General features: G+C 55.6%; 1 protein-coding gene across 3 annotated transcripts in view; it reads right to left on the bottom strand.

Moving 5' to 3' along the window:
• Positions 1-15,222, bottom strand: part of CCND3 (cyclin D3) — a 55,679-nt gene continuing 40,457 nt past the window's right edge. For 2 of the 3 annotated variants that reach the window (XM_014953731.1, XM_014953732.1), the window contains exons 3-6: positions 13,305-13,434; positions 5,246-5,405; positions 4,266-4,408; positions 1-600 (exon numbers count right to left, since the gene is read on the bottom strand). In XM_014953731.1, the coding sequence (XP_014809217.1) occupies positions 439-600; positions 4,266-4,408; positions 5,246-5,405; positions 13,305-13,434 (595 nt within the window). In that variant the 3' untranslated portion in view covers positions 1-438. Of the gene's footprint in view, positions 601-4,265; positions 4,409-5,245; positions 5,406-13,304; positions 13,435-13,517; positions 14,070-15,222 lie in introns of those variants that run through there. The other variant, XM_014953734.1, reaches the window with a different exon arrangement.

Below are 15,222 nucleotides of genomic sequence, written 5' to 3'. Positions count from 1 at the left end.
CTGGGGAGGGAGTTTGGGGGGGATTATGAGGGTTTTGGTCACAGGTGAGGGTCAGAGGCTCGTTATCCATGATTGGTGGCCCTCGTGGGGCTGGAAGTCATTTCGGACAACACCCCCCTGGGGAGGGCGGGGGGCGATCAGCAGCCAACCCTGTGACACCAACTGAGAAACGTTTTGACAACTTCATTTTGGGTCCTGCTCTCCCTCCCCCAGCCATTCTCCTGCCCTGCCACCACCAGAACGGTCGCTGCACCCCGGCTGCCCGCTCCCAGCCCGCGGCCTGCTCCGCGCTCCCAGCGAGCGGAACAAATCCTGGGATGGAGAGGAGGGGGGGGGAGGCTGAAGATGAGGAGGAGGAGGAAGGGGATGCAGCGCCGTTCCCGGTGTCCAGGGCGATGTCCTGCCATGGCGGGGGGGCTCTCGGGGAGGGGAGGCCGGTCACAGGTTGATGTCCGTGACGTCTGTGGGGGTGCTGGTGGGCTGGCTGGCGGGGTACGCAGCAGTCTTGGCGGTGCTCAACTCCTGTTGGCTTTGGGATGCTTGTTTCAGGCTCTCGGCTAAAGCTGCCTCGATCTGCTCCTGACAGGCCTTCAGGCAGTCCTGCAGGAGAGGGAGCGAGACAAGAGGCCTCAGTTCTCTGCCACTCAGAGGTGGGAGCCTCCTAAATAGCTCTAAGCAGCTGCCGGGCTCCATCTCAGGCCCCTGGAGCATCTAAACACACAAGACAAAGGGGCCTTTCTCCAACAAGGGGCATCTCCAGCTTGTCTGTGCTTTAGGTCCCTCCCCAGGAGAAGCCCCACGCTCTGGTTTGTCTTCTCCCCACCTCCCTGCTTGACCACGTTCTTGAGGATATAGAGGTTGTGCCCATCGGAGCTTCCCCAGGCACCTGGGCTCGTGCCTGGATGCAGCGTGTGATTTCGGCGTCAGAGCAGTCAGCTGCTGCTGGCGACCCAGAGCAGAGCAGAACAGCTCCGTGCAGGCTCATACCAACCTTCACAACCAAGACCTCCCAGACTGATGAGTGATGGCCGGCGTGCAGCAGTGTGGGGGCACACAGGGACCTTGGAGCCCTCACCTGCCACCCCCACCTATGTCCCAGGGCTCCCGTGATCCTGCATCTCTGCTGTCACCCTCCCACATCCAGCTCTGCCTCCTCCTGTCCCTGCCAGGACACGGGGAATCCCCACTGGGTGCCCTGGCTGACTCCTCCACCATCTCCACCATCTCCACCATCTCCACCATCTCCACCATCTCCACCATCTCCACCATCTCCACCATCTCCACCATCTCCACCATCTCCACCATCTCCACCATCTCCACCATCTCCACCATCTCCACCATCTCCACCATCTCCACCATCTCCACCATCTCCACCATCTCCACCATCTCCACCATCTCCACCATCTCCACCATCTCCACCATCTCCACCATCTCCACCATCTCCACCATCTCCACCATCTCCACCTCTGAATCTTTGGGGACCTCAAAGGCAGCTGGATCCAACCCTCCCAGACCCAAGAGCCATCGCAGCCACGTGTTCCCTACAGCACTACACGCTGTCGACGCCGGGTCATTACGAGAATGATGCTGTGACCACACAGCTTCTCACAAGGGTTTTACCCTCCTGCTCTCCCCCGGGGAGCCCCGTGTGACTCACCTACACCTCCCCGGGCCGAGGGAACCCAGTGCTGGGGACACACAAGCAGGAAGGTGCAGGGGGACTGCAAGCAGTGGCACATCACTTGTAATAAAAGCAAACCCCCCTCCATTTGCACCCCACACAAGCTGTAACCAGAGGAGGAAACTCCTCCACTTTGTCACCAGAGCACCGGGAGCTGCAGGAGGCGTCACCAACGGGCACCCAGGGGTAAGAGGTGGCATTTCACACCTTGCGGCCAGAGCTGGACGTTAGGGGGGCACGGGCACAGGCTGGATATTGTCACACACCGAAATCTCTTACCAGGAATCCACCGCCAGTTCTTAGAAACTGACAGAGGATGTGGGGAGCGAAAATAGCAACGCCCACCTCCCCTTCCCCAGGCCGCTTCCCGTCAGCGCAGCCTCCAGCCCGCCCGCAGCCCCGGGCCGAGCGCGCTGCAGGGCCCCACCGCCCCACGCTCGCCATCGGCAATTCTGGCAGAAATGCTAAAAGCCACCTTGGCTACAGGCAGCCAGGCTTCCTGGCCGGCTGGAAAAACCTCAAGGGCTACCTGGATGTCAGTTTGGCTCGCCCCAGCCTGCGTGATCCCTGCTCCACGGGGCAGTCATGTCATAGGGCTCTGGATCAGACACCCAGCGGGGCTGGGTCTGCTCCACGAGGGATCAGGACTGGCCCAGAGCAGCTCCATGTCACACCCGAAGGACTGGCACAGCCAGGAATCACAGAATGACATGGGGTTGGAAGGGACCTCTGGAGATCATCTCCTCCAACCCCCTGCCAGAGCAGGGCCACCCAGAGCAGGTCCCACAGGAACGTGTCCAGGTGGGTTTGAATGTCTCCAGAGAAGGAGACTCCACCACCTCCCTGGGCAGCCTCTGCCAGGGCTCTGCCACCCTCACAGGAAAGAAGTTCCTCCTCATGTTTAGGTGGAACTTTTTATAGCCAAGTTTGTGCCCATTTCCTCTTGTCCTGTCCCTGGGCACCACTGAAAAAAGACTGGCCCCATCCTCCTGACACCCACCCTTTAAATATTTATAGGTGTTGACCAGATCCCCCCTCAGCCTTCTCTTCTCCAGGCTAAAAAGACCCAAGTCCCTCAGGCTCTCCTGTAACGAGCCAGCCTCAGCACAGCAGAGTGGCTCCCGCTGGCCATGGAGCCAGCACCGCCCCACACCATCGTCCCCCTCCGTCCCCACAGACTCCCCACACCCCAAGTCTGGTCGAGCCTCGGTGGTTGCGGGAAGGGGATCTCTCCTCCCACCTGGACAAGGGCTGTTTGTGCAGCTCCTCGCACCCAGGCAGGGCTGTGGGGCAGAACAGACACCCTCCCCGGGCTGAGGAGGGAGGAGAGGGGCTGGAGGGGGGGCAGAGGTGTGCTGGGCTCCACTGCAGCCCCCCCGGCCGTGCCCTCCCTGCTTCCCACCTGTTCCCACCCCCAGCCCCGACCCAGAGCAGGTTTCAGCCCCTGCCCCATTCACCGCAGCAGCTTGAGAGCAGCTGGCTGCACTGATTTTTCTCTTTAAAAAGGCTCCAGCAAACAAACAAAAAAAAAGAATAAAATAAATAAATAAATAAAATCAAAGCCACACAAATAGATCAGGACACCCTCCTGCCCCCGTCCCCTCCCTGCCTGGACAAAGCCTGGCTGCAGCCTCCCACCCGCCGCGGCGTCGGCACCTCTCCCAATTCCCGGCGCTGCTGTCAGGGGACTGTAACCAACCCCGCGCCCGGCTGCCGGCGGGAGCACTCGGGCAGAAGAAAAGATCAAAAGAGGCCCCTGGCAGAAGAAAAGCTCCCCATTACCTTACTGCAGCAGGAGCCACCTGGAAAGAGGGACCCCAAAAAGGTCCCCCTTCCCCATTCAAAGGGCTGTAGGGGGTGCCAGGCAGACACCCCCACCATCCCGGTGTCCCCAGAAAAGCTGCTGTGAAATATTTTGTGCCCCCAACCCCCTTCCCAGCAAGTCTGGGCACCTGCAACCAGACACCGGTGGGGGTAGCAGATGCCGAGCCCGGCTTCTCCCTCTGCCCCATCCCACCTTGTCAACCCGATCCCACCAACACCTGCCCCACACGGGGAACAGACGCTCCCCTTTGTGCTGCTCCTCAAAGGCTCCCGCCTCGTCCCGCGCGGCGCAGGCAGTGCTCGGTGCCCAGGAGCAGACTGCAGCCACGGGACCGACCAAAGCTGCTGTGTTTGGAGATGCTCACTCATCTCTAGGCACCCTCAGACCAAGGTCGGCGTCGTTACGAACGACCTAATTTGCTCCCCCCTTGGAGAAGAAGAATGAGGAGCAGGAAGGGGAAGGGTTTCCACCAGATCCAGCAGCAAAACTGCTTCTGCTGGTCCCCCCGGGGAACACTCACCACCTCCGTGCCCGTGATGCTGGCCAGCAGCTCGGTGATGGCTTCCCCGGTGAAATTGTTCACGGAGACCGTCAGGCCGTGGATCGCCGCCCCGATGCTGCCCGTCGCGATCATGGAGGGGGGGTACATGGCAAAGTTCTGCTGGTCCCCCCGGGGAACACTCACCACCTCCGTGCCCGTGATGCTGGCCAGCAGCTCGGTGATGGCCTCCCCGGCTGGTCCCCCCGGGGAACACTCACCACCTCTGTGCCCGTGATGCTGGCCAGCAGCTCAGTGATGGCCTCGCCAGTGAAATTGTTCACGGAGACCGTCAGGCCGTGGATCGCCGCCCCGATGCTGCCCGTCGCGATCATGGAGGGGGGGTACATGGCAAAGGTGTAGTCTGGACAGGGGGCAAAAAGAAGCTGTGAGCAAGGGTGCACATGGGAAGTTCTGGGGACCATGATTTCCCTGGAAAACCAGAGAGGGCCAGGCAGAGGGGTCTCTCCAGCTCAGCAGGGAGAAATGGGGGCGAAGGAACAAGACACAAGCTGAGCGTCAGAGCAGCGAGTTCACTCAGCTGCTTCTCTGGGTCTGTCTCATCACAAGAAGTCTTGACGATGAGGTGGCTCCAGTGACTTAGAGGGAGGCTGGCAACAGCTCAGATTCAACCCTGCCTTTACCCAGGGTGTCCTCCCTCGGTCACAGCCTGTGCAGCCAGAGGGGTGGCTCGATGGCTTTGCTCTCTCCTGGCATCTTCCAGGCACCCACTAAAAGCCCCCAGGACCGTTATCCCACTTGGACAGGGGGAGAAAACATGTCATCAAGTGGCAAAACACTCCAAATTGAGTGAAGGCAGGAGTTCAGCTCCCCAGAAAGCCAGGGCATTGTAGTGACAGGACAAGGGGTAATGGTTTTAAATTGGAAGAGGGGAGATTTAGATTGGATATTAGGAAGAAATTCTTTGCTGTGAGGGTGATGAAACACTGGAACAGGTTGCCCAGAGAAGCTGTGGCTGCCCCATCCCTGGAGGGGTTCAAGGGCAGGTTGGAGGGGGCTTGGAGCAACCTGGGCTGGTGGGAGGTGGCCCTGCCCAGGGCAGGGGGGTTGGAACTTGATGATCTCTAAGGTCCCTTCCAACTCTAACCATTCTGTGAGACCAGCCCCAGGTCACCCAGAAGCCAGACTCCAGACCCTCCCCAGCGTCCCGTTGGTGGCTCCAGCAGGAGCAGGCACCCACCTGTGGCACACAGGGCGATAAAGGTCTGTGCGTGTTTCTTCACCAGCTCCACCTTGTCCTGGGGCAGCGGGAGGTGATGGAGGATGGGAGCCAAGAAATCATTTGCTATCACTGAGACCAGGTCCCACTTTAGCTTCTCCAGGACTAGAAGTTCCCAATCCTGCAGAGTCAGACAGACAGACAGTTATCCAGCGGGGCTAAGGCCAGGCAGAAACGGTCACCAGATTCCAGGGCAGAGAAGGCCAGCGTTTGGGGAAGGGACAGGAGGACAGCAGAAGCCATGAGACAGGGAGGAGAAGAGGGAACATCTCTGGCTCGATGACTGGCACAAATCCAGCCTTGAGTTGTTGCAAAGCTGGGAATAAAGATCAGGGAAAGCGATAAGTTTGGTTTCTTCTTTGCAAGGTGCAGCTGGATTCACCTTCGATGCTCCTCTGCTTTGCAAGGCTCCTGCAACAGCCCACAGAGGGAAAACCAGAGCAAGGAGCAGCAAGGACACCATTCCCACATTCCTTCTCCTCTCCCAAAAGGAGAGGCTGATGTCCAGGCTCCCAGGAACAATCCAAGTTGGGGCCAACACCGTTACAGCAAAGGGAACAGAGCAGCTCAGCTCTCTGTGCCCCCCTGAGCCGGCCACTGTGCTGACTCCTTCCTACAGTGGCTCTTGGGCCAGTGAAGCACAGGAGGCAGTAGCCGCCCTGCAGCCAGCCCTTCTGCACAATGTGTTGAAGTGGAAGGCAGAGGAAACACAGCTGAGCTTTTGGGGCTGCATCCAGACAAGCCCAAGCTCCTGTACGAGATCTTCAATCCCCGTGGAGCCCCGGGGCTGTCATTAGGAGCCGAGGTCTCCAGCCCAACAAACACTGGGCACATGGCCCCACCAAGGTGGTCCCAAGCTGGGCACTAGCACTTTGGCAGAACCTCCCCCACTCATCACACCTCTTCTCTGCCAAGAGAGCCTCCACCATGCTCAGCAGAGCAGCCCCAGCAGCTTTTCAGGGGGAAGAGGCCATTCTGACACCCACCTCTCCCACCAACACACACACACAACACCTCACTGGCACTTCCCAGTTACGTACCAGGGACTGCCAATGTCTCCAGCCCATCTCGTGGTGCTCTCTTTAAGCATCTAACAGAGATTTCTGTCATATCTTCCCTGAGCCAGTCCCTGTGCAATCTGCGAGCTGGGGAGCAGATGGTGGGAGGGCCGGGTGCCCCCCCATGGATTTCAGCTGGAGCCTGGGCTGCTCCTCTCATCTGCTCAGCTCTGGGCATTAGTCCTGACACCAACAGGGAAACCGAAGTGAAGAAACCTTGGCAGAGAGTCATCACCCAGCAAGTCCTAGTGTCACCAGGTGGTACCACAGCACCCACCCAGCAAGGTTATCAGCAAGGGGAGCCCCACAACTAGAGCCTTAGCACAGAATGTGGGACCCCTGCATTCAGGTCCCCCTCTGCCATCAAGGCGAAGGTCTACGTGACTTAGAGTAGCAGAGTCCACACACGTACTGGTCTCACTGGGCTGGGCAGGCTTTGATGTTACATCTGGGTATGATTGTCCCACAGACAGAGCCATCTCAGGAGAGGGGAGAGCAGCGTCTTCCCAGGATGGTTTCCCTTCCCATCCCAGCAGGAACATCCCAGGCAGCCCACACCCAGCCCCCCCAGCCTCTCTGCCGGTCCCAATTCCCCCACGTCCCGAGCCACAATAAAGATCCCTTTCTCCCAATTTCTCTCATCTTCTGGACCAGCAGCAAACCTGGTTTCAGCAACAGGGTCCAGGTGTGGCAGAAAGGCCACAGAAGATGTCCCCGTGACCCTCCTCCCCACCAGCAGCGGGTGACAGTGGCCCCGTAGATGTGCTGGGGAAGGAAAACACCCTGCAGGAGCTGAAGCTCCAGGTCTGGAAGGACAGAGCTGAACTGGGATTGGTATCGGGTATCTCCATTTCAGGGCCCAGTCCTGCCCAGCAGAATATCTATTCTTTCCCCAAGCAGTCTAGGATTACACGGTCAATGCTGCCACAGACGTGCCAAAGGGCTGCCAGAACAGATGGGTTTGAAGAAGTGAGATTTTTTCATAAGGGCAGATCTTCATTTTCTCTCTCCTTTTTTTTTTTCAAGCCACTCTTTCCCCTTACACAACAATACCAGTTTTCAGTTGCTTAAATGAGCAGCATTGCTCAACCTGCTCCAAACCCCTCACGAGGCCAAATGTGCCACTTGCCATTTCACAGCCTGCACTCTTCCAACCAGAAATGGTGCTTCGCTCGCTGGTCTCCCATATGGATGACCAGGCTGCCAGTCTTTCTATAGATTTTTTTAAGCCAAATTCACAGGATTAAAAGCAAGAAGAAACCCAGCAATGAGCTCCAGAGCCTGAGGATCGGAGCACAGACCACCAAGGCTGCCTGGTGCAACAAAGGGGTTGGGAGAGAGGGGAGAGAGGAGGGATAGGTAAAAAGAGGGAAAAATGGGTAGTGCTGGGCACGGGTTGAATGGCAGCAACCCAGCAAGGTGACACATGGAAAGAGCTGCTGGAAATGGAGAGCTCTGTGTGTTGTCCCTACCTGTCACTCATTGGGAACTGTGAAAGGTGGCTGTTCACTCCTGCATGAGCCCAGTTTCTTGGAAGGGACACAGGATGCTGCTGTTGCCACCTTTGGGGTTGCTGCCCCAAGGGCAAGAGGCTGAGGCAGCTCCAGCCTGAGCTCTCCTGTGAGCTGGGAGCACAGCCCTTCTGCAGAGCGAAGCTCAAAGGGAGGACCTGGAGATTGGTGCTCATGAAACAAACCCCAAAGGGATCACACTACACCTGAGAGAGGGGCTCCTGAGCACAGAGGGGTCACCACCACAGCATCATCTGGGCTCTTGCTCCTTGCCTTTCTTCCCAGAGCTGCAAATCAGCTACTGGGAGCCACCAGAGGCAAATGACGTCCACACTGTCCCTGGTGCCTGTCCCATTTTGTCCTGAGGAGATTCAGGGTGCCAGTCATCTCAGCTGCGAGACCCCACCTGAGACAAGCTGGGTCCTGCCACACCAGGACTGATCCAGGACAGCAGTCTGTCCGTCTGCAACGCACAAAAGCAGCTCTTTTCCAGCTAGAACCCAGGTTCATCGTCTTCTTAAAAACCTTCTTCTCACAAAAGGCCTGATCCCAAGACCCAGCCGGCGCTTGAGGTGCCAGCTGAAGGCGACAGGCGCCAAGGACTGTCACCAGCTCACAGGATTTAGCTCAGGGAAGCCTCTCTCCTGCCAAACCACCCTGCTCCTCGCTTCACTCCTGCTAACCCTGGGGACTTCCCATGTCAGAATCTCTGAATCACTTTATCTGTGGAAGAAGCAGAACAAAAGGCAGCGAGAGATAGACAAGCAGGTTTGCAACAGCAGCACCACTCAGCACAGCAAACATCCTTTTCCTGGCATTTTGTTTTGCACCTAATTGAATCAGTCTCTGCCTGGCTAATGAAAGAGAGGAAGAAAGTGGAAAATGTTCCTTTGTTTCTCCAGCTTGTGGAGCCCACCCTCCTCGTGGAAGAGCTGCGAGCTGCCAGGGCTGCCCACCGAGCATCCCAGAGCTGGGAATGCATCAGGTCCCCCCCCTTCTGCAAGATCCCCCCCCAGGGCAGAGCTCCCCACGCTTGGCCAGCATCTATAGGGCTGGAAATTGCACAGCAGCTGAGCTTCCCCCCTCTGCAAGCTTGCTCCCTTGATCTCTCCTGGCTGCATCCCACGAGAGAAAACAAAAAAAAAAAAAAGGAAGGAAAGCAGCAACCATTTCCCATTGCCTCCCCTGTGACAAGGAGATCTCAGAGCTCAGTCTGGTTGCAGTGAAACAGCCTCAAGCCCCTGGTTGTTGCCTCTGCACCCTCTAAGACAGACCTGAGTCACAAGCAGAGACTGTTTTACTCAATTGACAGCTCTGCAAACGCAGACTGGGATGTGACAGTCACACCAGCTTCTTTTCATGTAGCGACAGTCGCTGTACATCAAGCTGTACCCTCAGCAACACCCACACACCCGCTGTGCCTACAAGGAGCCTGTGAAAACCTCTCTGGCGAGGCTGCACAGGGAGCAGAGAGCCCAGCTCCTCTCTGCAGCAGCCCCGGCTGCAGGAGAAAAGGAAGTTGCGCTCAATTTTTGTCACCCGAGTTGATAAGGTACCATTTGACATTCTGACAGAGTCGATGAGACACCAGCGACGCGGGAGCGGGCTGTGCTCACGAGCTGACTCAAACGGAGGGTGGAAAGAGCTGCTGATGTTGCTGGTGGCCACCCACCCTACCCGGAGCTGAGACACAGCTACAGAAATGAGCAGCCATGAAAGTCCATTTGCAAATAGGAAACTGGGGGCAAACGTCTGTTTCCAGCCCCTGACCAGAGTTCAAGGCTGGATCTCAAGGGGAGAGGTGCCAACTTCAGATGCAGAAACGGTCACATCCATCTGACCCATGATGGGCAGAAGGTAGAACAGTAAAACACAAGCATGTCATCTGTAAAGTCAATGTTCTATCATGAATGAACATCCTTTTCTACTCAGCTGTTATCTCTTTCTCTTATTCTCACTCCTCACAGCCTGCTGTCACTGCTGCTCCCTTCATTACCTGGCCAAGTGCTCAAAAACACCCAGCAGTTTGTAAAACTGACCTTAGATCAAAGATATCAGAGGAAAGACAGTGTATCAGGGGCAAACCAGGCAGATGAAGGTGACCTACAACTGCTCTCCCCAATCTTCAGGCAGCTGAACACCCTCTTGCACAGGCCAGAAAAGCCTTCATATTAAAAAAAAAAGAAGGAAAAAAAAAAAGAAAAGGTAGGTTAGATAACGCCCTCAACGGAAATCCAACTTCCTCCAAATGGACAAGTCCCTCGTTGCATCATTTCCTTCTCCCTAGAATAACTTCATCAAGATTTTGTTTCAAATATGTCCTGCCTAAACCGCGGAGCTGGTGCCAAGCATCCCTGCAAGAGAAGGAAGCAAACCTACTGGGAAAGGGACCAGCTTCCTCCGTGGGGCCGGGGAGGACACGCTGGAAGCTGAGATGGCACCGATCCACAAGAAGAGGCCAGGATGCACCATTGTCCAAACCTTGATGAAGAAGCTCCCCTTCCCCTCCCCACCCTCTTCCACTGCAGGATTGTGAAAGAAAAGTAACATTACCACGATTAGCACAGAGGAGGAAAACAGCAGCTCGCCCTGGTTTTGTAATCAGGGTATTAACTCTTGTCAGGTCCCAAAGCGAAGACAACTCCTTCACGTATCTTCAGAGGTTACCTCCATTCCCCCTCTGGAGCAGTGGGAGACCAGAGCGGGATCTGCTCCAAACAGGGTAAAACATCTACCAAAAGTCAGCCTTGTGGCAGGCAGGGAATGATGACCACCTACAGAGCATCCCCTGCCCAGAGATCTGAAAATGCCTCAGCTCCTCTCCTTAAGGGCTGTGGCTCCTTTGTGGTGCCTTCTGCTCAGCCCTTTGGTACCACCAGCCACCAGGAATAAAGCCCTCCACTGCCCAGTGCTCACAGCTATCCCTCTGGGAAAGAGAAAAAGGATCCCATTTGCCTGAAAATGCTATCTTTGGCTATCCCAAGAAAGGACTTTTGACCCCCAAAATGAAGCCATTTTTGTCCACCTCAACCACGTATTGATTACGGTGAAAGAGCTCCAGGCCAACTGTCCAGCTGTGCTTCGTGTTCTGAGCATCCCAGGATCCTGGTGGGGACAAAAGTACAGGAAAGGAGAACTCCAGCACCAAGCCCTGCACAATCAGAAGTGAGCAAGAGGCGGCAGACAGCACTGTCCTCCATCTCCACCCCAATACTGCCAGGAGGAGGGAGAAGGGAAGATGAATATTGTGGCACTGCTTAAGCCACAGCTTCCTGCTGACAAACCTCTGGGGGGGTGGAACAAAAAAAGACTCCGAATGAGGAGGCATCAGCATTTCAGCTCGAGGGTGAAGGAAAACCTCCAGGGATGGTGCACAGGCTGTGCCCACTGCCCACCTGCACAGCTCCTAACCGTCCTCCTTTGGAGGGAGCTTGCTACAAAGTTCAACTGAAAAAAAAAAAAAAAGCAAACCCTCACCAAGAATAAATCAACAACTAGATCAGAATGAAATGCAGCTGGGATCCATAGGAGATACGCACAAGGTGTCCACCAAGTCCAATTCCTTGTATCCCAAGGTCCATGTTGCAGAAATGGCTAGAATTTGCTGTGATGATCTCCCCTGGTCCCCAGGGAGGATGGACTAAAGGACTCCTGTTAAAGCCTGGATTGAAGAGGGAGGTGGAGGTGAAGTGTGGCAGTAAATTCAGTCCTGCAACCCATGTTCCTGTTGGACAGAGAGCTCATCCATCATGCTGAAGGGTCAGAAACCTGACACTGGCCCACAAAATGCATTTTGGTCAGCTTCACGCTCCACAAGAACATGGAGAGCACTGTCCTTGCTTTGAAACCCAGCCCACCTGCCTACAAGAGGACAGTTAGGCACCTTCTGCTCAGCCTGTGGCCTCTGCACCAGAGGTAACTTCTGTTGGCCCAGCAGAAAAGTGAACACAAACCAACTCCTATTCCCCCTGCCTTTTTTTCCAGCTAATTGTTAACCCCCTCATTATCACAGGGCCAACAGAGAACCTTCCGTTACAGGCTGAGATTTGCTTCACGTGATGGATCCCAGCCCTGGAAGATACTCATGCTGGATGAGAAGGTGCTCTCAAGGATGAAGCTTCACCAACAAGGCAGGAGAAAGCCTTTGCACACACAGATTTTTATGTCAGCCCCCCAGCAGCAGGATGCTGCAGCACGGCCACAGCTCAGCATCCAGAGAAACAAGGAGCAGTTGTGTTTCCTCTGTGCATTCCCATCCCTTCGTGGTCATGATCCACGTACTTTCTCTGTCGGTGCTACTTAAGGCAACAACCACCCACAAACGAGCACAGGAGAGAGGGAGGGAGGAGGGGGGATTTTCCCCAGCCTTCACTGCCACTTGGAAAAACCATGTTCATATCAGAGCTCCCCAGTTACGAGAACTTCCGATTCACACCTGAAAGTTTTGCGGGTTCACTCCCCACCCTGGGGACAAATCACACTCAGATTATCTCACCCACCCCAGACCAAAAAAATAGATATTTAATAAAGCGATGACTAACCCTGAGAAATTCTCGTAGGCAAACCGTCTCCAGGGATGTTTGTTACTCGAAGTGAGGTGGCCGTTTCCTCCCGAGGGCTCTGATCTACCAGCACGGAAGGCCCCCCCCTACCAAGAAAAGGGGTTCTCCAGTTTCCTCCCCCATTGGCAAAGCTGCACTCACGAGGTTTGGATCTTTGCTTTGAACCTTGATCAGCCGAGAAAATGCTTTTCCTTTCAAAGCCTACACAGCTTCTGCCTGAGTGTACCACAGGAGAGGCAGAGGAACCCTGCTTTAACCCAAGGGTGCGGAGCAGGACCTGGGCACCAACAAGGTCCCACTTGTGTCCACCACCTTGGCAGCACCATCAGGCTCCATGGTACAACCCAGCCAGCTGGATCCTGGGTCAGCAAAGCTCCCACCCACTTTCCTGGTTAACTCCCCACTTAAAGCTTCATTTTTCCTACTGGTGTGAAAATGCATCTCAGATGTCATGGCCCTTTGCAGCCGGGGCAAGTCAGAGCCGCGCGCCCTGACGGCAGCCCCCGCAGACCAGAGCCTTTGTTCTCCAAAGCTGTCACTCGAGAGCGACCCAGCACCCAGGAGCCAGCTCAGCGTGGCAGCTCCACGCTGGCAACCAGCACTTCAGGCACAAGGAACTTTCTCTCTAACCCAGAGGTGACAAAAAACCGATTCCCAGAGCTTGGAGCGAGCGCCTGCCCAGGATGGAAAGGTCTCCACCAACAGACATCACACCCAGCGGGGCAAGGAGGTGAGAAGGTGGGTTGGGGAACGCAGAGGAAGGTGAAGAAAGGGGAGGAAGAGGACAGGAGGAGACCCAGAGGCAGGTACGCTGCCAAGTAGCAGGATGCAGGAGATAAAGAGAGCAGGGGAGGGGATGGAGGGGATGAAGTGAGATAGGGGTGGTTACCAGGAGCTGCTGAGGGGTGATGGAGTTGTCCGTGTAAATGCAGAGTTTCTCCACGGTCAGGGGCATGGTTTCTCTCAGCTTGGAAGCCAGGAGCATGCAGACTGCCCCCAGAAGCTGCAAGTGATTCTTCCTACGCTGCCAAGTAGCAGGATGCAGGAGATAAAGAGAGCAGGGGAGGGGATGGAGGGGATGAAGTGAGATAGGGGTGGTTACCAGGAGCTGCTGAGGGGTGATGGAGTTGTCCGTGTAAATGCAGAGTTTCTCCACGGTCAGGGGCATGGTTTCTCTCAGCTTGGAAGCCAGGAGCATGCAGACTGCCCCCAGAAGCTGCAAGTGATTCTTCCTCACCGGGACTGAGGACAGGTAACGATCCACGTAATTCATGGCCAAGGGGAAGACCTCTTCTTCGCACTTCTGCTCCTCGCACACCTGACAAAACCCAATCACAAAAATAATAAAAAAAAAAAATAAAAGGAAGTTTTAATCAGCACAGGACTCCCCCGATCCTGCCTGCAGCACAGCTTCAAAGCTTCTGGTCATGATGGGGTTTTCACACTTATCTTCAGGGCTTTGAAGGCAACTCGGTGCTAAGGAGTAAATTAGCTACAGGTGTTAAGCCTATGACTTCAGTGGGATTACACCAGTCTGACCAATGCCTTAGGACTTCACCTCTCTGTGGAACCCTGCAGAGCTTGTATGTAGCTATAAAAAGTGCACAAATAAGTTAAGACCAAAATTGCATTATTTGTCTCCTATTTAATGTCCCCTGTTGGGGATGTCCCCAGCCAGCTCTACAGCAAAACTTCCATGTTCTGCTCTGCGGGGACGGGGGACCTCTGGAGAAAAGGAGCAATTCCAGCATATCTCCAGCTGGAGATCTAATGGAGCAGGATCCACTGCCACTTCTGGCAATGCCACCCAAAGTGGTCCAGAGACACGAGAAGAACCAATGGCAGAGCCCAAATCGATGGTTAAGTCCTGAAGTCCTCCCTCAGCCACAAACAGAGCCCAGAAGTGCTGAATTCCAGTCCTCTGCTCTTATCCCTCAACCAGTATCACAGCACTGGTCATACTGAGCTTCCTTCTCTCAATGGAACCATGAAAATATTGAGGTTTCTCCTTCCATTCTCCCTCCAGCAGTGAGTGCCTCCCCCTGCCCAGGCAGCCACAGCACCGGGGACACCAGCACACACCGTGGTGACAACTGCCAAGTGTCACCCACTTCTTGACCAACCTTTTGGGCTGCAGAGCAACAGGCTCCAAAGCAGCCTCTCTCTAACTCCCCTTCTCAGAAAGGGAATTGCAGAAACAGAACAATAAGAGCAGGGAGAGGGGATAAAAAGGAAAAAAAAGCCCTTTAAAAAGCAATATGTTCATTATTTCTTCTGACAGAAGCAGGCAGCTTCTTGCAACAGCGGCCGGGGTGGAGAGCAGGCAGGCTCCATCCCAAAGTCATTTGTCCTTTGCAGAATCTTTCTCTATTGAGACCGTTCCCTCTGACCGTCTCACGAAGAGACCCAGGAGATTTCCCCCGACTGAACTGCAGCCCGCAGAGAGCTGCATTCATTTGTAATTTAGGGAAGTAAACGGTAGTGATATTATTCCTCCCCCCGGCTTTAACCAGGCGTTTTCAGCCCCATTCAGAAAACGCGAGTCTCCAGCCTGCCCGGGTGCAGAACCGAGCTCCCCCTGCCCAAAACCAAGCTCCCCCTGCCCAGAAGTTTTGGGGAGCAGAGGGTCCGACAGCAGTTGTGGCAGCACACCCCGAGGGTGGGATGAAGGGGTTCGGAGGGGGGAAAAAGGGGGGTCAGCTCCTCCTGCATGGGATAATCCCATCCCCTAGCACAGCCAGCGCTCACGGAGACACTGCCCCGCTGCAAACTGCCTTTCGCACCCCGCTCCGGACCCTCCATGTGCG

This window comes from Calidris pugnax, unplaced genomic scaffold (genome assembly GCF_001431845.1).
Source record: "Calidris pugnax isolate Ruff unplaced genomic scaffold, ASM143184v1 scaffold245, whole genome shotgun sequence".
Taxonomy (NCBI): domain Eukaryota; kingdom Metazoa; phylum Chordata; class Aves; order Charadriiformes; family Scolopacidae; genus Calidris; species Calidris pugnax.
This window is presented reverse-complemented; position numbering and strand designations above follow the sequence as displayed.